The sequence below is a fragment of the Nicotiana tomentosiformis genome, chromosome 7, assembly GCF_000390325.3.
Source record: "Nicotiana tomentosiformis chromosome 7, ASM39032v3, whole genome shotgun sequence".
NCBI lineage: Eukaryota > Viridiplantae > Streptophyta > Magnoliopsida > Solanales > Solanaceae > Nicotiana > Nicotiana tomentosiformis.
In genome coordinates, this window is record NC_090818.1 from 64579361 (window position 1) to 64604329 (window position 24969).

Genomic DNA, 24969 nt, shown 5'->3' on the forward strand with positions numbered 1-24969 from the left:
CTTTTTCATTCATTCCAGCAAATCTATATCTTTTTTATATATTACTAAGTTATTTATTGTAAAATATCAACTCAATATTAGTCATCTTTATACTATACACTGTCGTTAAAAAAAACTTAAAACTATAGGGCAATCTCTTCATTCCCAAACTTCTAAAGAAATAAAAATTTAAGTTTTAAAAAATGTATTATTTAACAAATCTTTAAATAATTTTGATAACAGTATTTATGCATAAATATTGGCTTTAGCATTAGGTCTCATAAATAATAAACTTTCATAAGATATTTCTACAGAAGTCTTTAGAAGTCATAATAAGGCATCTTAGGATTTATGTGGAGAAGAATTTCTTCCTTTATTAAGTTAGCTAAATCATCATTCATTATTTTCAAGAACTTACACGGTTTTTATTTTTCCTTTTATAACTCAAAAATATTATTTAAATATTAGTTATATAACTTTTAAAATGATATACATTCATTAATATGGGGTACACACGTGAAACGCGTACCCTAAAACTAGTAATTATAAATATACTAGAGCTCATTATAGGTATTTTGTAGGATCATATACCTTTGTGGCTTCATATCGCTGTCGCTTCTGCCCTTTCCATAACTAAAAATGTACAAAACCACAGAAGTGGAGTTAAAACGTAGGGTAGAGAACCTAATGAAAACCCTGTGAAGTTAAGGTGAGGTAAATGAGGTGAGAAAGAAAATGGAAAAAACTAACGAACATAATACAAATACTACTCCTTAAATCAGTCTTCGAGTTGCTTTACATTCGAAAATAACTTGTTATTAGAATTCATTGCAAAACACAGCTTGAAGGAAATGTTAGAGCCCTGATATATACTGTTGGATCCTATACCTATATGCCTTCATTCTCTCTCTGCCTTTTCTCATTGGCAAGAACACAAAATTACAAATGTGACTATAAAATGTAGGGTGGTGACTACAATGGAATACCCTACGAAATGAGACTCGATTGTGATTGCAACTTATCCTAAACCAGCAGATGGGAAAATCAAATTGCCAAAATAGCATCCGAATCATTACTTGAGTTGACATCAGAATGAGTCACTGACAACACAGCTTACACTGTTGACTTAACAAGGCTTATGATGTTCACCGTTGGCAGAGATGTCTCTTGAGTTCTCACAACTTGCTGAATGCCGTTTGTCAAACTGCCAAATGCGTCCCATAATTTCTCTGACAAATCCACGATATATCAGAACGGAATAAAACTCAAGGAACAAACGCATATAATACTGCTTAATAAGAATCTATCTCAGCAGACAAAAATAGTCTCAATACGACATGAAAATGCATGACGTAGTGTACAGCATACCATTGCCTAGGTAAATTTAGGCATTTATATGAAAATTGATATGGATAATGGATTACATATGATTCATGTCCATTGTTAGATTGAGAACTGTCTTATAAATATCCAACTTACCCACTCTATTGGCAGATGTTAGCTTTTAGATGTCATCAAAGAAAATTGAATGACTATTGTGTTGCTGAACTCTTTCTTTACCATGAACTCCATTGAGTCTGCAGAAAGTAAAGATGTCAATCGATGATTATCAAGAAAGTGAAACATTCTGTCCTGTATTGCAGATTGTATTACTTTATTTAAAAAGAAAGGCTTGACTGGTTTTTAGTAAATGCCCATGGATCCTCAGAGGGTAAATAAACTATCTGTAAAATAGAACCACGCTATGCTGCATCCACATTCCCTATCAAATTGCAGAATATTCAAACTTTTGTCATCTTCAACATCTATCCTCAAACAAGTGCATGTAATAGCAAGGTTGGTACTGGTCAATAATTCATAAAGCAGAAAAGCATACCCTAAATTATGAGCCTCATTTGTGGAAAAACATCACAAAGGTTTTACTAAACATGCTTAAGACTCTTGATTCGTGCAAGTCAAATTTTCTACTCTCATAATTAATGCTCTTAAGGGCCTTCTCAAGAACAAAATGGGTTGTACAAGCACACACTCTAGGTAGCAGAAAAGCAGACTTACCTCGAACATGCTATTCCAGGTTAGTCGTATTCCAATGTGCTAATGGCTGCAACCAGTCTATCATAAGCACTTTGAATTTTATGTCTTTCTTCAATTGACATGGTAATATCCCCAGAAGACTGCAAACACAAAATTGATTACATGCAACGAACATCAAAATGAAGCCTAATGCTGGTCGAATTAACATAGAAACAGCAAAGTATTCCCCCCATTTCCTCTCTTTTTCCCTTTTGCACTGACCAAAACCAATACAAAAAGTTATGTTCATCAATCTTTTTGGAATTAGTTCTTAGCATAACATATAGCAAGCACCATTGCACAAATACAAAAAGTAAATGATCCTTTCTTCCCTTCACCGGGGGGGGGGGGGGGGGGGGGGTTATTAAACCTGAAAGAGAAACTTTTACTCTTTGTTGAAGACATAATTATGCAGATAAATGTGTACTCCCTCTAACAGCTTAAGCATTTAGATGAGATGGTCACACATTATTCAACATTGAATAGAGTAGGCAGATGTCCTGGATTCGAGTCTTACCGCCACCTATTATCAAAAAGAATTTCCATGTGCTTGGCCCATGAATAAGAAGCAGGCTCGCATGTGAAGGGGCATGCTGACACATAATTAAGCAGATAAAACTATACTCTCTAAAATAGTTTAAGTTTTTAGATGAGATGGTCACACACTATTTAACACTCTTGAAAGCTTGAAGCAGCACTAAAGGCCCCTCTTTTTAAAAGTTTCGGTTTATCAATTTACACGGTTTAAAAGGGACAAGAGCTAGCAACACTTGCAGCTCTTGAAGTTATTATGCATCCAAAAAAACATTTATAACCAAGATTCTGGCAAAGTAAAACATAGGGACCAGTAACCTTCATAGTATAAATTACAAAATGAGTCGTACTATATGCTAGCTCGGTTGAGAATTGAAAAGCTTTCAGCTCAGAGTTTGACGTCATACCTTTAGCGTGAGCATGCTTTGTAATATATTCGTAATCTCTGTCTTGCATGACAGAAGAAGTTTCTGCATCTTAACATCCCCATGCATAAGCAAGAGAACAGATGCTATAGAAAGAATTCTGCTTGAATGATCCTTCACCAAAGCACCATCCTGATGAGGCAAAAGCGCTGAAACACTGGCACTGATGAATGATTCAATCACTTTCAATATCTGATTTAACAGTATGTTACTCCTATCAAGTAGGAAAAAACCAGGAAGGAGGTAATAATGCCTCGTCTGTCGAATCAATATCTTAGAAGACTCATCATCTTCCTCTGGAATATGCTACATCAAAGTTAAAAAACAAACAAAAAGCCATGAGTTGAAGATACTACAAGCAAATGAAATTAAGAGCGAAATCCCACCAAGAATGCAAATTAAGAACAAGTTCCTACCAACACAAAATCACAGCTCTGATAGCATGGATTTTCTTTCATTTTTGTGTTTTTTTCTTGCTTTTTTTTTTTGGGGGGGGGGGGAGTTGCGGGGGCCAATCTCAATAAAGTCAGAGTTAGAAGTTGTCATTCTTGTAAACCACAATTCAACGGTAGAGAATTATCTAAGCACCATAGAAAGATGAAGCAACAAGTAATCAACTGATCTATAACAAACAGTTTATGAAGTTACAGGAAACTAACCAGCGATAAATACTTACAGTCATAACATCTAAGAAGTACTCCGGAAGGACATAGCTTAATCTATTTATTGTCTGCTCGGAAAGTCTTGTAGGTTTTGAATCCAGTGTGATAAGCAATCTTATAAAACCATATATGTTATCTACTGGTCGTTTGTGAGACTGCAGAACAAATAAAACCAAGAGCTCAGTGGCTGGAGAAATATTACGTTCAATTATCACAAAATAAAGCACTATCAATACAGTAACTCTTGCTGCTTAACTCACTATCGCATCGAGAACAACTTTCTCCAGCAACTGCAGAACGAGCACATCATCTCCAATCTGCGACAAACAAGAACAAACAACCCTAACAACTGATTTGAAGGTTCCGCGATTTGACTTCCCTTCATGCTTCTTAGTAGGATCGATTTTTTCTGCAGAAAAGCATCCAGGTTCCTGATTTAATTTTTATAAACTATCGGTCATAGCAAAAGAACAAGTAATGTGATGTCTGAAAGAGAAAGTACTTTTGCATCAGAAAAGTGAAAGGACTTCTTAGTTATACTCAAATCTCAATACCTGTCAATTTCTTTGCAGTAATCCTTCTATCAGTTTCTCTTCTTATTGAATGTTAAATTGCTAATCAATAAACTAGGGAATCATTCTGTCTTTTAGTCTAATAACATCATTATATGCAATGTAACACACTGACCATAACATTTGCTCTGTTTCTCTAAAAAGGGCCTGATTTGCCCCTCTACTTTCATTTATTGTTCAATCCTGTCCCCCCGTTAAAACTTTCCGTTCAGATATACCCCTTCCGTGCGTCAAAGTTCTATATTTGCCCCTATTTTAACGGCAAGACACATGACGCCTTCTGAGAGATTGAACCAACCCAACATTAAAAAAAAAAAAAACAATCCGACTCGTTACCCAGAACCCGGCCGACCCTATTCCCCTGTTTCTCTTAAACGCTGCACAATCATAAGCCATAGCAGCATCCACGTCAGCATCAAACATTCCTAACCAAATCCTCGACCCTTTTTTATTAGGATCTCTTATCTCTGTTGCAAATTTACCCCATGGCCTTCTCCTTACTCCTCTGTAATTCTTCTTATTTTCATAATTATTACTAGTTGTATTTGTTGAAATAGTTGAGTGGAACTAACAGAGCTGTCGAAAGTTGGGCTGAGATTAGTGTCTGAGTTTGTTTTGAATTCTGGGAAATCGCTGAAGTAATGGGAAATTGGTTTTGTACGATGACGGAGAATCTGAGAGTGAATGATTGGAAGTAGAAAGCTCTGTTTTGCTGAGGTGAAAACAGGGGAGATATGATTGGAAAAGCACTATATGGTTACCATTTATGCAAATTTGAATCTCTACTCTGAGAGCTGTTGACATTGTTCTTGAATTATATGTAGAATTTTCACGTGCTAATTAATTGGTTTTGATAGATTTTGAGGAGTTCCACTTCAATTTAAGATGGTGAATTTGGGGTTGTTTTCTGGGAACACGCCTTTGAAGTCAAGGAAGGTGAGTTTTAGAATCCCATATTATACTCAGTGGGGGCAACACCTTCTGATATGCGGCTCAAATGCATTGCTTGGTTTATGGAATGTGAAAAAGGGTCTATTATTGAAGCCTTCTCACCAAGGGGAAGAACTGATATGGTCTGGAAGCATTGGGGTATGACATAAGGGAACCTCTTTACGGGGGATTTGTTTTTAAGAAGAGTAAGAGGGGAATAGGGTCGCGCAGACTATGGGTAACGAGTCGAGTTGGTTTTTTTTAATGTTGGGTTGGTTCAATTTCTCAGAAGGCGCCATGTGTCTTTGCCGTTAAAATAGGGCCAAATATAGAACAAGGGTATATCTGAACCGAAAGTATAACGGGGATAGGATTGAACAATAAATGAAAGTAGAGGGGCAATCAGACCATAAATGAAAGTAGAGGGGCAATCAGACCCTTTTCCGATAATTTTTGTTTATATATGATTCAGTTGTTAATAATAACCATTAGCTATAAACACCATAAGCGTCAACTACATATCGCAAAATAAAAGTATTGATCCTGGAGGAATATACCCCTTTTCATTCTTGCAATCATCTTCAACAGCAAATTCAAAGATACTGTGTTAAAGATATATGTACATTTTATAATATTAAAGAGGGAATAGTTAATTTGGCAATTTTTGTCAAAACCGTAGTTATTATGCAGATCACATATAATGTTAAACATTAGGGGGAAATATAACATGGTAATTATAGAAACATTATTTACTGTAAAACTATTTAACAAGGGAAGCTAGGCTTGTCACTTCTATGTTATATTAAACTAGAGGAGATGTATTAATACAGGAAAACCCTCTACACTTTAGTTTGGTACTTTGGTTGCAAGCAAGAAAGAGGATGCTTCTTTTCCTACAACAGAGAAATCACATGTTCAATTGGTCCAACAGAATAAATCATTTCCGGAAAAACTTGATTCCTTTAAGAACTTTGTGCTTCCATCCATAGTAAGGAGCACCAGTAGTTAGATCAAACAGCACATCTGACTTTAATTTTGGCTCCACAGTATATAATATATATATATATATATATAAGAGATACACGTAACATGATTCCGAAACCGGGGGGGGGGGGAGTGTGGTATATGTATGTACTTAAGTTTAAGGTACTAGAATAGAGAAAAACCAGGATAAACTTGAAAGCGTGAAAGCAAAGTGATGAAGAAGCTAATATAATCTGCAATCTGGATATGGCCAGCTTTGTAGGATGACTGCAGAACTTCTATTATTCGGAAAAGGATAAATGGTTCCAACTCGTGGCCTGCATTAAAAGCACATAGACAAAATAATATCATGAGGATGACTGCTAGTACTCATACAAGAGAGAAAAAGCAAAATGATATCTATTTGTGCTTCCTCGATTATATCTTGACAGAACATCTTTTGTAACTACACTTTTAGATAAGTACCAAAGAGAACTCCATTTATTTATTACAGTTATATCTTTTGATAAGATTTATTTATTAAAGGTATATCATTTTCTCCTGATACAAGATAACGTTTATTTAAAATTTGTTTGAACCAAATCAAACCATAAGGTCTTTCATTAGAACCACCACAGCCTGAAAGAACATGGACCAAACTCTTATCAACTCAGGTCCAAATTTACAGTACATACAAACACACTGACGCATTGGTAACACCCATGAAAATCCAATATAAGATTACGAGGAGATCAATGAAAACCTTAAAAAAAATCTTCTGGTTATATGCACTAACAAACTCCATTAAAAAGGCTAACAATCGATGACCATATTCTGGAGGAAGAAGATGAAACTCACGATGACATAATACAATATTATCAACACTTGCGATGAGAACGTGGATTGGAGACAACAGTCTGTAGGAAATAGACGGATTAGGTTGACTGAAAAGGAATGCTTGAGCTTCCATTTGAGGATAAGAGATGGAAATAGTGGTGAAGAACTATTCTCGATAAAGGCACCAAAACTGATGGCCTCAATTTAGCTTTCTCTCAGCATTGCTGGAAAGTGATGAAAATTGATGTTATGGACATGCTTGAACCAGTTTGATCAGAGTGGTACTTTTGAGAAGTGTTTAAGTTCTACTTTATGTTTATTGTGTTGATTTAGAAGAAAAGAGGTGCAATACATGTCAAATAACTTTTGGCCTTAGTCTGGTGGGTGATGATTTTATAAGATCATTGCAGAGGTGGGAACTATATCCACTTCACGAAACCCTTCCATCAGAGCGAAACAATTCTTGGATACCAGTCATATGGATTCTAGATTGAGTGGGGTACCAGGCATGATGTGTAAACTAGACATAACTCGGGAAAAGCGGAAGAAATGGATTCATCAATGCATCTTCAGATGAAATTCTCCATACTTGTTTTATGGTGAAATCATATCACATTCACCTGTTCACAGGTAACACAAGTCCCTTTTGAACATCATGGAGATCTAGCGTATAGGAAAAGGAAGCATTCTTCATGTGCTGTGCAGTGGCGATGCTACTTTGACAGTACGCAACTTAAGGATAGAAACATGAAATTTTGTTAATTCTTGTTGCATGTAAACAACACGGAAAGGAAACTTATCACCTTCTATTACATTTTCTGTTATGAAGTTATGGGCATCTATAAATTCTAGTTTTAACATTCAGTGAGTTCGTCATTTGGCAGAAATGTTAAATTCAGGTAGGCTAGGAAAAAGAAGTTATGCAAGACGACAAACTTCATATATTTTTGTTAAAACGGAGATGGAGAGAGAGACAGAGAAGGCGTTAGGAATTTATTTTTGCGAGTTAAGAGAACTGTGTAAGAGGAATCGCCTTTTATAAACAGTAGGCTAACCTTTAGGAGGCTTAATGCAAACTTGTATCATATCACCTTTTTTAAAGATAACACCAACTTGGTGTACGTTAATGAATACTTCTGATTTATCAATAAATAAGGTATGCACTACATTTTCCTAGTTTCACGTTCTACAGCAAAGGGAACTCACATGGACAAATATTTCCCTCCCCACTGCAAGTCTACCAAAATGTAAAGTATGCAGCAATAAATAAACCTCAACTATCTGAAGTTCTAGCTGCAAAACAAACTAATAAATGCTTAAGAACCTACAGAAGGAATTTTCAAAGGCCATACTTTAGTCTGGTTTTATAAAGATCACAACCTTCAAATCAATATATAAAAGGCTCCAGAGGAAAAGACGTGAATGGGTTAGTGATGCGGGCTGGAAAGGTAGAATGGGTCGGTACTCTTTTAACAATCATAGGGTCGGGAAAGATTTCAGCAAGCATAGTCCCTGGGCCTCCACACATGGGCCCAGCAACTTTTCCCAATTCTATTAGAATCGATCCAAAGGGCCCCAATTTATATCAAGCTGCGTCCGATAAGGCTCCTAAACATATGGGAGCAGTCACTCCTCCTTCTTCTGCCAATGATGCCTCACACAGTGTTATTTCTTCACCAAGCACTAGGGACTTGTGCCCAGTGTTTTTAAGAGCGAGAAGCGCAAAAAAGCGACAAGGGCTCGCCTCGCTTCAAAAGCGAAGCGCAAAGCGAAACGCACGCTTTATTAAAGTGAAGCGCAATTCTTAAAAAATATAATGTAAACCTTGCAAAGACACAATATAAAATTATAAATAATCAAAAAGTTCAAATTGTCAAAATCAAAGCTACTAAATTACTAGAATCAACCTCTTATTCTTCTACTCTTCTTGTTCTTCTTCAAGATTGTCAAAATCTTGAATTCCTCTATTATCTTCATATTGCTCGTCATCTTCCTCCTCCCCCTCCTCTTCCTCTTCATGATCACTTTCATCTTCATCAATTAGGGATAGGGATCGACTTGTGGTAGCCACACTTTTTCCCTTCCTAATCGAGCTTGAACTTGAAGTATTCCCCCTTAAACCATAAGGATTCTCCCCAACTCCACTAGCAACCGCAACATCACCCCAAGTGAAATTAGAATCGCCTTCAAATACTTCTTCATCTTCACAATTTTCGGGGACTCCGGTTAGCCACTCATTAGCCTCATCAATATTGTCCAAAAGAATTGGATCAATTAGATTGCGGTGGTTGTAGCGACGCCTCAATGCTCTATTGTATTTTATGAACACTAGATTATGGAGGCGCTTCAAGGTTAGTCGATTCCTCTTCTTTGTATGAATCTGCAAACAAGATGTGTCAACTGATTAGTAGGAGTTGGGACAATTGAGATATAATTTACTTTATCTCAAAACACGAAATAATTCTTTTTATTTCTCACGTGTTCAAAAACGCTCCAGTTCCTTTCACATCCGGATGAGCTACAAGTTAAACTTAGAACTCTGATGGCGAAAGTCTGTAAATTCGGAGTCTCTACACCATATTGGTCCCACCACTCAACTATAGAAGTGAAAAAAAAATTCAAGAGTTAATAAGTATAAAAAATACATTAAAGTTAGAGCTATAAAATATAGAAGCACTTGGTCACCTGGCGATTTCGTCTTTCTTTGTTTAATAGCAAGTCGGAGCTTAAAAAGTCCCTCAGCTGCCTTGTAAATAGCAAGCTGATCTACTATCTTTTCTTGCATGTCTTCATCTGGGGTCAACTTGATAACAACCTCATGGAATCCTGTCCACACTTCTCTAGCCAATGAATTATTCTCATGCTGATCATAAAAGAGTGACGGGTTCAGAATAAGTCCAGCTGCATGCAAAGGTCTATGAAGTTGCTCACTCCATCTTGCATCAATGATCTGAAAGACCTTTGCATATTTCTGCTCATCAGTGAATGATGCTTGAATAGCCTCCTTGGCCCTATCCATAGCTTCATAGAGGTAGCCCATTGGTGGTTTTTGCTCCCCATCCACCAAACGGAGTACTTTAACCAAAGGGCCACCAATTTTAAGAGCATGAAGGACATTATTCCAAAAAGAATAAGAAAGAATAATGCGTGCAACATCTTTCCCTGCACTTTCCTTTGCAAATTTACTCTTGCTCCATTCCTCTGAAGTGAACAACTTTCTCAAATTGGATTTTTGCAAGTGGATACTATGTAAAGTCAAGAAAGCAGTGGCGAACCTTGTCTTGCCCGGTTTCACCAAATTTTTTTGTCCGGTGAATCTTCTCATCATATTCAATAACAAGGGCCGCTGAGAAATATAAGAATGTACCCTAACGCCCTGGCCAAAAACTGTAGAGAAGGGTTTTTCCTTGAAAATGTCCCCGAAGATTAAGTTGATACAATGAGCCGCACATGGAGTCCAATAGACATTCTTGTACGCTCCTTCCACCATGCCACCCGCTTTCACATTTTCACTCGCATTATCAGTGACCACTTGAACAACTTTGCTTGGGCCAATCTTTTCAATGGTGTTCTGAAATAAGGTGAACATTTTGATGTGGTCAGTGGATGAGTCGCTAGCATCAATGGACTCAAGAAACAAACTTCCCTTGGGAGAATTCACCAACACGTTAATAATCATTTTCCCAGTTCTTGCCGTCCACTTATCCATCATAATGGAGCAGCCATACTTGTTCCACGCAACTTTATGTTCCTCCACAATTTTATTAGTCTCCTCCACTTCCTTATTTAGATAAGGACCTCTGATTTCATGATAAGTGGGAGGCTTCATTCCAGGTCCGTATTGACCAACGGCCTCAATAAAGTCTCCAAAAGTGTCAGTATAGTTGACACAATTGAAGGGGAGCCCAGCATCATAGACCCATCGTGCAAAAGCTCTAACTGCACGATCCCTCAAAATGTCCTTAGCAATTTTTTGTACATCTTTTCCACCGCTCTTTCCTTCCGGCTTCTTTGGGAAATAGCAATCTATAGGACCTTTAGTCCTACTCGTACCCGTCGATCCATGGCTTGAAGAGATTGCATCTCTTCCCCGTTTTGTTGGAAGTGACAATTCTTCAATATCATCATCACCATCATCATCAAGATTGGTCACCAATGGTTGATGACTCATTTGATTTTTTTGCTCCTTCTTCTTCTCAACAAAATTCTTTATTTCATCCCTCACCTCCGGTGGACATTTCGGACAACTTGTGACGTTTCTATCGCCACCAATAAGATGGAATTTAAAGCGATAAATTCCACCCGTTGTAATCTTGTTACAAAACTTGCATACAATATTTGTATTCTTCTCATTAACTCTATCGCCATATCGCCAAGCCGGGTCTTTATCTTTCGATCTTTGAGACATTTTGAAATCCCTATTAAGATATAAGAAAATACATAATCAAATAAACTGAAAATACGTATAATATATATAATAATTAATTTTATAAACCGAAATACACATTAAAAAAATCAAATAAACTAAAATATAACATACATAATTTTCTAAAATGAAATACATATAAAATTAATCAAATAAACTGAAAACATAACATATATATAATAATTAATTTTATATACTGAAAAATACATTAAGAAAATCAAATAATAATAATTAATTTTCTAAAATGAAATACATATAAAATTAATCAAATAAACTGAAAAATATAACATATATAAATAATAATTAATTTTATATGCTGAAATATACATTAAAAAAATCAAATAAACTGAAAAATATAACATATACTAAAATACATATTAAAAGTAATAAATAAGAAGAATAAAAGGGGGAAAAAACAAAATGGGTTAGAGATAAAGGGAAGAAGAAGTCGCTGAAGTCTGAACAGTGCAAACTGGAGTACTGGACTGTCAGAGTCTCAGAGATAAACGAAAAAGAAGAAGGAAGAAAGAAGGAAAAAGAAAGAAAAAAAACAGATTCTGACGGGACCAAGAAGAAGAAAGAAAGAAGAAAGAAAAAAAAGAGAAGAAGAAAGGAGAAGAAGAAAATTACCTGGACTGGTCAGAAATGTTGATGAAGAACCCTAGGCTTTGGTCGACCTTGATCGTAGAAGAGAGAAGAAGAAATGACCAATTTTTCAATTTAGGGTCTGTTTTGTATAAAAAAAATAGACCTAAAGTTTTTTTCTTTTAAAAAAGGGCCCTCTTTTTAAAAAAGGGCCATCTTTTTAAAAAAACAGACTCAATGTCGCTTTTTTAACAGAAGCGATCGCTTCGTCGCTTTGCTCGCTTCGTCGCTTCCTCCGTTGAAGCGTGCGCTTCCCTAGGTCGAGTCGCCTCAGGCAGCTAGAAGCGACACTGAGTCGCGTCGCGTCGCTTCGCGCTTAAAGCGACGAAGCGATCGCTTTTCTAAACACTGCTTGTGCCCCTCTTCGGCTACTGTTCCAGGGGCAGCACCGGCTAAAGCTGGCGGTGTTATTCCACGGCCCCCCGCCTCTGATGGACCCAACTCCATCGCCCCATCATCTCCCACTGTGCTTAGATGTGCTGAGGTTACAATACAATCTCCTCCAAGAGAAGCATTAATTCCTGAGGTTGGTGCCTCTCAAAGAAACGACATGATCCACCCGGCACCCAGAGTTCCTATTACTAGCAATGCTATGGTCTTGCATTCCTCCGGTAGGGGCAAGGAAAAGGTAATTACAGAAGACGCATGTCCAATTTCGTCACGGATTGGAGAAGAGGATATGTCCTTATGGATGGAGGATAAACTATTAAATTTTGGGAAGTTCTTAGGTGTTTCTTTTGAAGGGAAGGAAGATAGGGTGCTAGAACTGTTGAGGGAGATTGAGAAACAGCCTTGTTACGAAGGCGCGGGGAGGGAGTTGGGTAAAGGTGTTAATCAAAATAAAATAGGGGATGTAGTGGTGTATCAGAGAAGGGGTCGAGTGTGTGACATGGAGAAAGGGACCTCGGCTGGGGGGGTGGGGAAAGAAATGGGGGCTATTGTTGCTTATAGAAGTTAAGATCCTTTCATGGAATGTCAGGGGTATGAATGACCCAAACAAAAGGGCCATCATCAAAGTGGGAGTTAGGGAGTGGGGTGCCAACCTAGTTTGTTTTCAGGAGACCAAAATGGAAGTTTTGTCGGATGCGATCGTGAGAAGTGTCTGGGGAGGTAGTTGGGTGAAATATGATTGGGTCCCAGCAGCGGGAAGTGCCAGAGGCATTCTACTTATGTGGGATGATAGAAGCTTGGAGGTAAAGGAGATTAGGAAGGGAGTTTTCTCTTTGGCAGCTCTCGTCAAAGATAGAGTGAGTGGGGTGGAGTGGGGATTTGGGGGAGTGTATCGGCCGGTAGGGGAAGGGTCCAAGGTGAATTTCTGGGAGGAACTGGCCAATATTATGGGGGAATGGGACATTCCATGGGTTCTAGGGGGAGACTTTAACACTATTAGATTCCCGGAGGAGAGATTAGGGTGTAGTGTGATTTCGAAGGCCATGGAGGAGTTTTCTGACTTCATCAATGATCACTTTCTCATTGACCTTCCTCTGTTAGGGGAAAGGTTTACTTGGGCCAGGGAGAGGTTTACTTGGGCCAGGGAGGATTCCAACACAAGGTCTAGACTTGATAGATTCCTGACATCTCCCTCATGGGATGAGCTGGTGCCAAATGTGCTGCAGATTCCTTTACCCAGGTTGACTTCAGATCATTTGCCTATTTTGCTAGATGGATGCAGAGGGAGGGGGTGCGTGCTCCCTTCCGATTCGAAAACATGTGGTTGAAAGTGCCAGGATTCGGGGACAAGGTGAAAGAATGGTGGACAGGCTACGGGGTATCAGGGTCACCTTCATACCGTCTTTCGAAGAAACTCAAATTGCTCAAGGGAGATATTATTAGGTGGAATAAGGAGGTTTTTGGGAGGGTAGAGGTTAAAATGAGGGAGCTTATGCATGAATTGGGGGACTTAGAAAGAGGGGAAGGGGCGAGGGAGTTAGACGAATCTGAGAAAGAGAGATTGAGGGAGGTTAAGAGGGAAATAGTCGAGTTAGCAATAGCTCAGGAGACTAGTTGGCGGCAAAAATCGAGGGTGCTCTGGTTAAAGGAGGGGGATTCGAATACCAAGTTTTTCCATAGGGTGGCGGTCGCAAATCGAAGGAGAAACTTCATAAAGTCTTTAGTTGTGGATGGGGTGAGGATTGAGGGAGAGGAGGAGACAAAAGGGGCGATAACGGGGTTTTATGAGAACTTATATAAAGAGGAAGTTAGTTGGAGGCCGACTTTGGGGGGAATAGAGTTCAACCATATAGGGGAGGGAGACAACGAGTGGCTAGAAAGGGCTTTCGAGGAGGAGGAGGTGCACGAGGCTGTGTCGTGTTGTGCTGGTGATAAGGCCCCCGGGCCTGATGGTTTCTCCTTGGCTTTCTTTCGGTTCTTCTGGGACACCATCAAGGGGGAGTTGATGGAAGCCATTGAATACTTCCATGCGAATGGTGTTTTCGAGAGAAGTATCAATGCTTCCTTTATTACTATTGTGCCTAAGAAAGAAGGTGCATCTTGTATCAGAGACTACAGGCCTATTAGTCTCGTGGGGAGCATTTACAAGATTATTTCTAAAGTGCTTTCCAACAGATTTAAGAAGGTACTTGACACGACTGTTTCATCCTCCCAGAATGCGTTTGTGGAAGGTAGGCAAATACTGGATGATGCCTTGGTGGCAAATGAACTTGTAGACTCCAGAAAGAAAAATAGAAAACCCGGCTTACTATGCAAGTTGGATCTTGAGAAGGCTTTCGACCATGTCAATTGGGAGTTCCTGGACTTCATTATGATGCGGATGGGGTTTGGGGAAAGATGGAGGGGATGGATAAAGTTCTGCATTTCCTCAGTCAGATTCTCTGTCCTGGTTAATAGTAGCCCGTGTGGTTTCTTTGGCAGCTCCAGGGGTCTCAGGCAAGGTGACCCCCTATCCCCCATGTTATTCATTCTAGTGATGGATGCTTTGAGCAAGATGATGGATCGTGCGGCGGGCGGAGGTTTCTTGAGAGGATTCTCAGCTCCGATTGGGGTGCTCAATGCCCGAAGAGTCTCACATTTGCTTTTTGTGGATGACACACTGGTTTTCTGTGATGCCGTCATGAATCAGTTGACCTACCTGAAGCAGATCCTGCAGTGGTTTCAGTTAGTATCAGGACTCAAAATCAACATCAGCAAGTGTGAGATTTTTCCGGTAGGTGAGGTTACTAATATTGATGCCTTGTCTGGTGTTCTCAGATGCAAGGTGGGTTCCCTTCCCACTACTTACCTGGGCCTCCCTTTGGGCGCTTCATATAAGGATACTAAGGTTTGGAATCCAGTGATCGAACGGGTTGAAAAAAGATTAGCAGGGTGGCAGAAACGTCATTTGTCAAAAGGAGGTAAGGAAGTGCTTATCAAAAGCACTTTATCGAGTATGCCCACCTATTACTTATCACTGTTGCAAGCACCGGTGAGCATCACAGAAAAACTGGAGCGACTTTAAATGAACTTCCTGTGGGATGCGGCGGATGGAACTAGAAAATTTCATCTAGTGAATTGGCAGACAGTCACTTCCCCAAAGAAGTGGGGTGGACTTGGAGTGAAAGATCTTAGGGTTTTTAACAGAGCTTTAATGGGGAAGTGGTTATGGAGATTCGGGGTAGAAGAGCATGCTCTATGGAGGGAGGTCATAGTAGAAAAGTACGACTCAATGGGAGGGTTTGGAGGACCAAGGCGATCACAACACCTTTCGGGTGTGGCATGTGGAGGAGTATCATGAAGAATTGGGAAGCATTCAGTGGCAACATCACTTACAGGGTGGGAGATGGAAAGAGAATCAACTTTTGGAATCATAGGTGGTGTGGAGAGAATACTCTTAAGGTCTCCTTCCCCACGTCTTCAGAGTTTCAAACCAGAAAGAACCGATGGTCCAACAGATTCGCAAGGAGCTTGAAGGGGTAGTATGAGACCTCTCATTCAGGAGGAACATGCAAGATTGGGAGATTGCGGAGCTCCAAGTTTTGTTGGCGCTGCTATACGGGCAAGACAGGCTTCAGCCATCCTGTGACTCTTGGAGATGGGACTTGTGTGGCGATGGTTTGTTCACCGTAAATTCCTTTTACCAGACTATGTTGGTGAGAGAGGAGACCACTTTTCCATACTCCTCGATCTGGATTCCTAGGGCGCCCACGAAGGTGTGCTTTTTTGCATGGCTAGCGGCAAAGGGAGTGATCTTGACTGCTGAAAATCTCCGAAAGAGGGGAATTACACTTGTTAGTTGGTGCTACATGTGCAAAAGCTCAGGGGAAGAAGTTGATCACCTTATGTTGCATTGCCCTGTGTCCTCTACTTTGTGGAAGGCAATCCTGAATCTTTTTGGTGTTCAATGGGTGATGCCAAGCACTGTAAAGGAAATGTTACATAGCTGGGGCGGTTTTCGGAGAAGAAGAAAGCAGAAGGCGTGGAAGTTCGCCCCGTTAGCTCTCATGTGGGTAGTATGGGAGGAGAGAAATAGGAGAGCTTTTGAGGAGATTGAGTCTCCTTTTTCACATTTTAAGAATAGTCTTTTATCTTTGATCGCTTTTTGGTGCACTCATTTAGCCCCTACTTGTATAGAAGATTGGGCGTTTTTTGTAGAGAATCATGTTCTGATGTAAATTCTCTACGTCTTTGGTATACTTCGTGTATACGGGAGTTCTCTCCCTTTTGATTAATACAATTTACCTTATCAAAAAAAAATAAAAGGCTCCAGATATGGTTAAAGTGCATACTAAGGATAATGAAGCAGTCCATTAGTCCTTCATAACCTAAAGACCAAAATTAGAAGAGTGAATTCTACACGATCTTCATTCCAGCTTCATCGACCCATAGGTCATCCTTAGATGCCATCACACATTAATATATAGCGCACTGAGATGATACACATCAATTTACCATTTTATGCCAGACAATATACATCTATAACATACCATACAATCTGTAATCCTACATTGAGGTTACAAAGATAGATATCTATCTGGAAAAGTGAACTGTTATGGGATGACATGTTCATACAATGGAATATGAGATCTGGTTTGCCTTGAAGTGGTACAAAGCCAAAATTTAATTCCCTTGCATTAGATCCAAAATTTGATTTGCACTACAACTTAACAACGCTAACCAAAAAAAACCCAAACTAATAAAACACCAAAACATACAGGAATGTTGCTCCAGACGAAAGGTTTTTTTTTGGGGATGAAGGTGTTATTCGGTCCAGCTTGCGTGCACCTCCACTATTCCATTGGTACCAAAATTTGATTTGCACTACAACTTAACAACGCTAACCAAAAAAAAACCCAAACTAATAAAAAACCAAAACATACAGGAATGTTGCTCCAAACGAAAGGTTTTTTTTGGGGACGAAGGTGTTATTCGGTCCAGCTTGCGTGCACCTCCACTATTTCATTGGTACCTTCTACCTCCCACCAGCACAGGTACCTGGTAACTCTGCCCACCAACGCTTAGATAGAGGGGAAGAAATCATTACCATTATTATAATTGTCCATCAGCAATTTGATCCCTTATTTTTACTAAAACTTATCTCCAGAATCATCTAACTTGCGATTAAAAAAAAATAAAGCTATAGTACTCCACTTCTGGAGAAACCACTAGATTGCATGTTATAGCTCATAGTAGAAAGTTAAATTACATCAACATCAGCAAACACATATTGTGAAACCTCTCAGGCACGAGGAAATGTTGTAGATATTCTTTATCCATATATTTCGAGAAGTGGAGTAATTACAGCTTCACTACAAAAGATACAACCACTTATTAAGCCTAAAACTAAATGTGGGAGCCGTCAAGGTTGCACTCTCCCTAAATTAAAAAGAATAGTACATGGTTATTGATTCTAGAGATGATTTTATTCAAGTTGTAGTCAATGACATTCTTTACACCGGATTAATAGGTCCTCATATCCAGAAAGTGAGCTTTAGAGCAAATACATGTGGTTCGAAAACATAACTCAGGAGAATGGCCAATTTGTACGGGGAATATTTTGTAGGCAAATAACTCAATTTTCAAGTGCCCTCTTAGTATCCAAGTCATGTGCTTGTCTTTATATGAGTTATTAAAATCTAAGTTGCTCCGACATGGCAGTTTAGGTGCCGCACCCGTCTCGACATGACACTAGTATGGGTGTGGATATAGGATCCGTACCGGATTTGGTCAAACAATTTTGGGCACTTTGATCACAACGGACGGAAAAATTCAAGACGAGATACAATTTGATTCCCGAAATCAGAACCAAAACTAGGTTAAATTTGAAGAAAATAGCATACCTTATCTAGGAAATCAATCTTTTTCTTATCTACGACTTGAGAATAAAAAACAAAAATCCACACTTTACAAGCTATACGTAAGTATTCCACAAAATTTCTCATAATTTAGAGATTTTTTTATTTTTTTATTTTTTTAAATTATTTTTAGTAGGTTCCCCGCACCCGTATCAGTACTAGGATCCGTATCTCCGAATCTTAGAATTTACATCTCGAAGGAACCGACCTCTAGATCCACACCCGTGTCAGACACGAGCTTCATTTTGAAGAGAGATTGAGACCAAGTGTTCAATAGGCACAATCTGATTGAGTGTTGGATTGCCTAATAGGTACAAGGGTCAGTTGAGGTGTCAAAATAAAAATTGGCGCCAACTTTAAGGGGTTGTCTATGTATTAGCCAACACTTTAACTTCTCAACCAACTATCCAGCCCTTCCTCTATCACCATTTCATCTACGAGTGCTGCTTCAAGCATTCACCTTTAATGGGCCTTTTTCTATTTTGTAGTTTCTAGTTCCCACATCCGTGCTCTCTTTTTTTTATCAGATAAAGTAATATTTCATTAATAGAAGCATCTAGAGGATGCAGAAACTGATCACAAAGAGATAAATCTGCAGAACATACAACCATATCCACCTAACTACTCAGGGAGCTTACAAAATCAAGAAATAAAATAGGATTATCTACATCAAAATGGTTCCACCTAGCAAAAAAATTAAGCAAACATCTAAATTTCGAGATTTGTAGGGGAGTTGTTTTTCCATCAAAACATCTCTGAGTTCCTCTCCTTCCAAATACTCCAAATAATACATTGGGGGATCATTTTCCAGAACTTCTTGATAGATTCCTTAACTCTTGCACTGTTCCAAATGACAAAATGTTTCTTTCAAGGTCCTTGGAATAACCCAACTTACACCAACAAGATTGTACTAGAACATATCCCATATAACTTTAACCACTGTAAAATGCAAAAATAGATGATCCGTACTCTCACATTCATTTTTACATAGATAACATCTATTGCACAAAGGTACTCCTTTTCTCATTAAATTTTCTTGTGTCAAGCAAGCTCTTAAAGCTGCCAGCCAACTGAAACAAGCTACATTAGTAGGTACATTAGTTCTCCAAATAAGTTTCCGGGGCCACTCCTCTCACTGTTTAACTAAGCAAAACAATACAATATTTTTGTTGAGGACATATAAAAGTATGTTTTTGTTAGCAACTTAAACTTTTAGATGAGATACTCACATACTTCAAACAATTCAATATGCCATTGAAGCCTCTATCGTCTTGGTAGAGACTCGAGTAGCTTCCACGACCGGCGGGCAGTACCAGCCAATGTGTGCCGCCCGCAAGCCCAATATGTTCTTTTTTAATTCTTCTTTTTGGTGATTGCCTCCCTCCATAGCCGGCTACCCCCTTTCCGTTCATCCTTCTTCGTACAAAAACTAATGTAATTCTCATTTCATCACTATCCTCTCACTATATATATTTGGATGTGGACATACACAAGGAATGTGTTTGTGTAGCGCGTATGACAACGTTCCTTTTTTCTTGATACCCTCCTTGTTTCTCCCACCCCCAACCCACTTGCCATTTTTCTATACCCCTGATACTCAACTCAAATTCCCCATACTTTAATTGCTCTTTTGCATTCTTGATTTTCTTATTCTATAATTCCTTCATTTTGTGTTGCCCATTTGGACATACTTTAGTGGATATTTGAGATGTTTGACCTTAATCTTAGTTTTCAAGATGTTCCAGTAAAATTCATCTCCCTTACAGGGAAAATGGCGTCAAAGAAGCTCAATGAACTATCACTCACCCAAATGGAGAATTCTAGGACCTCCGATTCCTCCATTATTAACATTGAAACGACCAGTACTGCTGGTGACGATGAATATTCATGCTTGGATCATTGTTGCGATGGTTATGTATTTGATATACTGAAAGCCGATAGGCAAGGGATTGAAGGGACTGGGAATCGTGGTGGTTTGTTACAAAGGAGTTGTTTCCATTGGTGAGTGGAGACACTGAGCTTCGGCAGCAGCAGTGGTTGGATTTCTCGGCTAATTACAATGCTTCCTACGAGCAGGTGAGCACTATATCTCCGCAGCAGAGATTACAGGTGAAAGAAGTTCTCAATACCATGGAGTTTTTCATTCTATCGAAGGACTGGAAAATAGAAATTCCACATCTAGGATTGTGGAAAACAAGTTCACTTAGAGGATTTAACATTGCATACGCTGCAGCTAGCGCATCTGACCGTGCTGCAATTAAATTCCAAGTATTTGATTTAGATATCAATTTTACAACAGTGATTATGAAGAAGATCTTCACCAAAAAAGAGTTTGTGCACATACTTCGTCGACAGAGCATTGATTTCTCCAGAGGAAGTTCGAATACAGGGGGAGTCGCACTGCATAAATGTGGATGATGGGACGCATGGAAGGGGCAGCTTCTTGGGAAGAAGTAATCTATCTTGGACTAACTTGAGCTTGAGAGTAAGATAGAAGCTGCAAGGCATACGATAAGGCTGCTATAAAATGCAAGGGGAGGGACGCAGTCACCAATTTTGAGCTAAGAACATAGGAAGGGGTATTAAGTTGTGATGCTGATATTGGAGGCACGGGTCATAATCTTGATCTGAAATTGGGCTGACAATCAACATGGAAACACTAGCCAAATGGGAAAATCCCAGTGCCAGCATGGCTCAAATGGTTTACCTAACCATACAAAGTCAATGAGAAGTTATTTTTTCTATTTTAACATGGTACCAGAGTAGGTAAAGGTCATGGATTCAAGTCTCACCGCCACCCATTATCAAAAAGATTTTTCACGTGCTTGACCCACGAAAAAGAATCAGGCTCGCAAGTGAGGGGGCGTGTTGAAGAGATAATTATGTATAGTGTGCTCTCTCTAACAGCTTAAACGTATACTTTTAGATTAGATGGTCACACACTTCAAACAATTCACAATTTGAGCGCCAGTTAGTTCTGTAAAAGACCTTGGTATTTTCATCTAGTTAGGAAGATAAAATCAGTGATGTCGAGGAGTTAAACTTACATATGCAACATGAGACTAAAGATTGAAGTAGCACAGTGTCCAAGAAAGAAAAGTAATATAGGCAGCATATTGAGAGCTCCTGAATATCTCTAGGAAGCCTCATGAACGGACCATAGCTTACAGTTCCTACAGTGCAAGAAAAAGGGTTAGCATGTGAGGAATTAATAATGTGGATTAAGAAATATGAAAGAAATAAAATATGGAATTAGATCAGAATGAATCTTAAGTACCATCGAGGCAGGTGCAGTAAAAATCTCGTATTATGTGCTGCATATTGTCATATTCTTTTGCCAGTGGACCATTCAAACTAGCAGCTTGTCCAAGACGAAGTTGAAGACGCAACACAGCCTACAAGAGGCAATTATGGAGGAGGCAAAAGATGATGGTTCAGCTAAATATGAAAACTTGTAGAACAAATGGATATGCATATGCCATAAATTTCATATAGCTAAGTAGGTACCTTTGCATGTAATGGGTGTTTATCACCTAAGAGGACTAACAGCTTTGGAAGCTCCCTTATCCATGCAATTTGATGATTAAATATTTCAAGATCCTTAGAATCCAGATAAAGCCAATCCTGCTCCTACAATCACACGAAGTTTGACATTAGATTCAACGAAGAAAGGATATAGGCACATCAACATTGTGCTAATTGCCTAGCAACAAAAGCTAATCCAGTTACTCATTCTGATGACTGCTAATACAGGGCTTTTCTTTCAATTAAACAAATAACAGCAACCAGACAAACGGAGTTCTCCCTTCAATTAAAAACAAGGAGTTATCATGAATAAAAATGTGAACACTCCAAAGGCATGCTAGGAATATGAAAAATGTGCATTCATTTGATAGGAATCTTACAGGAAGTAGCATTTCCTCAACAGCAGAAAGGCAAGCCAATTTCATTGAGGACTCTGGACTGCATTTCTGCAAAACTGTCATGAAAGCCTGCAATCAAGTGAAAATTTTGATACAACTACAAAAAACTGGCAGCATTTAACACATGAAAAACAAATCAAAAGGGGATCATAATTCTAGGGTCTAAACACAGATAATAATAGAGGACATGCCTACAGAATATAGAGATATTCCACATCATAACATTTTTTTCAATATCTCTAATATGTGACACTAAAACTGAAAATTACAGTTCTTCGAAATTTGACAAGACTGAACCATAAATCAAGAAAAACAAATTGAAGAAGTTACTACAGAGACACTTGAGTTGAAGAATAGGTTTCCAGTTTATTGCGCAAACCTGAAGGATACGAGACTTCCAAGCACCATCATTGATCAAAGACTTCCAAGTACCAGACACTTGCATAATAAGTTTTGGGGTAAAAGCAACCAGTGGAACTAAATGCTTCTCATGATGAACTTTACCGGCCTCTCTGCCATTGCAAATCTGCAGCGTGGTAGGCATTCTATTACAGCACACCATCAGGATTTAGGGCTAAGACACACATACTCATCTAAAGAGACAACTTGAATAAACAGGAGAGAGAAAACTGGAAAAAAGCAAAGAATAAATTTTCAAAGATTAGAAGCTTTTTGGGGTAAAACCACTTAACTACTAAAATCTAGCTTTGAGCTTTCTAAGAATTTAGCTTTGAGCTTAATAAGTAAGCAGTAATGATGACTAAAGTTCAGATTTTTATCTCAAGCTCTACACATTGTGCATTAATTTTATGGCCAAAGCTAGTTTATTTATTCATTCCTGTTGTGAAGGGCTATTGTCAGTGGATTTACCTGCATTACGTTACTAAATTGTTAGAAAATGCGACTTAAGTATCATTCTTTCATGTAAACATTTTATTCTTTCTTTTTGATAGACAGGGGCAAGTAAAACAAGCTCACTGAATTCAGCAACGAAGGAGAACAGAGCGCAGACAACTTTTCACCAGTCATGCAGGTAGGCTGCAAACCTAGCAAACATTGAAGAAACAATGACAATAATTGAAAAATGTCGGGAACAATTTTTCTTAATTAGTTCCATCTAACATGCTCTTAACAGGAATTGCTTCTAAGCTCGTTGAGTTTTTCCTGAAAGACCTAAAATTACACCTGTTAACCTTGAAGCAAGATATCTATCTATGGTTCTCTGCATACAGAGTAAAGGTCTTACTTATACGATTGGCTCTGACCATGTAAACACTCCTATTAGTCTTTAGAAACCAAACCTACCAGATCTTGATTGAGCAATTAAGGGAGAAACCACACTCAGCAAGATAAAAAGCTCCTACAATTTTTCTTACTCAAAAGTGCATGTAATATAATCTGAGCATATAAAAGATCTTCTTCTACCATCTTCTTAATAATATTAAATTGAAAATGCCTTTTCTGATAGAAGGAAAAATTTGTAATTTTAGGAAGAGAAAACCCGTTCTTGTACTCTGCTCTCAGCCAAGTTTAAGACACAGGGTGGGATGGATTTAAATACAACTACTGGCAAACTGACATCTGGTCTTTGAGGATGAGAAGGATCCAATCCACAATGAATATTCGGTCTCTTAGAGCATGTATTTAGTCATAAGAAGTGGAAAGATGGGGTGGAGGATTTATACAGCTCCTACGCTCTTTTAAACTTTACTCGTCTTTGCTGTTTAGTTTCCTTCACATTTCACTATGGCTATGCAGGTGCTGTCATTGCCGTTATTTTCATTGTTTGTGCAATTTTACCAATCTGATCTTTTTCATATTAGTACATAACTTAGTTTACATATTGCAAAGAGCTGTTTCAGAGTGCAAATAAATCGCTGTGAAGCCATAAAGTACTCCAACACGGATATTATGATTTTACTTCGATTGGATAAGTGATGCTTCACGATTTTATTTTATGAACTGCACTCAGTATCTCGTCATTAAACGTTTTGTTTATTTTACTCAAATTACAATTATGGACGAGTCTTTATTCCTCGAGATGATATAGTTATGAAGTACTGAAATTCTTAATCTTTTATAGGTTCACAGCTTTTAATTACCAAGCTATCAATCAATCAGTGAGTCAATCCACTAGGCCTCAATTCCAAACTAATTGAGGTAGGCAATACGAATCCTTTATATATTCCTCTACTCAGGCCCACTAATTCCAATATTGGTAAAGTAATTGTCTTTAAAGCAATTTATGAATCCTCTAAAAACTCTAAATCCCACACTTATACCCACCTGAACCTAATTCCAATGCAACAACACTAAGCCATAATCCCTACTAGTTGGTGACATTCTTATGGATTCTTAGCTTCCCTTTTTTTTCCTGATATTTCTTTCTTTTTTTAAGCTAAGATTGTAGGTCTTTTATTATAGGTCCTTTGAGATAACCCCCTTCCATGTGAGTTCAGATCTACCCCATTCCCTTTTAATTTCCAAGCTACTATTCCCTCAATTTTCCTTTATGAAGCATATAATGCTTTGTTTTTCAGTCGACCTTAGCCAAAAAATATTTCAGAAATATTATGTGATCTGTTTCCTGTATTGTTCTTCTGCTTCTTGCCATGTGTTTTGTCGGTCTTGATTCTCTTATCCCCTGCTCATATGCCCTGTCTCTGGGTTCTACGAGCTGTCCAAACTCTAACAGAACCTGGAACACCATTAT

General features: G+C 38.5%; 1 protein-coding gene and 1 pseudogene across 4 annotated transcripts in view; one reads left to right on the plus strand and one right to left on the minus strand.

The window, feature by feature from the left end:
* Positions 1–725: 725 nt before the first annotated feature.
* The window catches only part of LOC104093959 (uncharacterized), a 39104-nt gene continuing 14860 nt past the window's right edge, over positions 726–24969 (minus strand). The window contains exons 10-22 of one of the 4 annotated variants that reach the window (XM_070181629.1): positions 22636–22782; positions 22239–22325; positions 21841–21963; positions 21611–21728; positions 21381–21506; positions 6342–6476; positions 3934–4082; positions 3688–3828; positions 2994–3317; positions 2035–2153; positions 1633–1741; positions 1459–1556; positions 726–1208 (exon numbers count right to left, since the gene is read on the minus strand). In XM_070181629.1, coding sequence (XP_070037730.1) covers positions 2055–2153; positions 2994–3317; positions 3688–3828; positions 3934–4082; positions 6342–6476; positions 21381–21506; positions 21611–21728; positions 21841–21963; positions 22239–22325; positions 22636–22782 — 1449 coding nt within the window. In that variant the 3' untranslated portion in view covers positions 726–1208; positions 1459–1556; positions 1633–1741; positions 2035–2054. Of the gene's footprint in view, positions 1209–1458; positions 1557–1632; positions 1742–2034; positions 2154–2993; positions 3318–3687; positions 3829–3933; positions 4083–6341; positions 6477–8882; positions 9356–9453; positions 9573–9660; positions 11394–12031; positions 12939–21380; positions 21507–21610; positions 21729–21840; positions 21964–22238; positions 22326–22635; positions 22783–24969 lie in introns of those variants that run through there. The other 3 variants (XM_070181628.1, XM_070181630.1, XM_070181631.1) reach the window with 3 other exon arrangements.
* On the plus strand, positions 20042–20790 carry LOC138895053 (ethylene-responsive transcription factor RAP2-7-like; annotated as a pseudogene).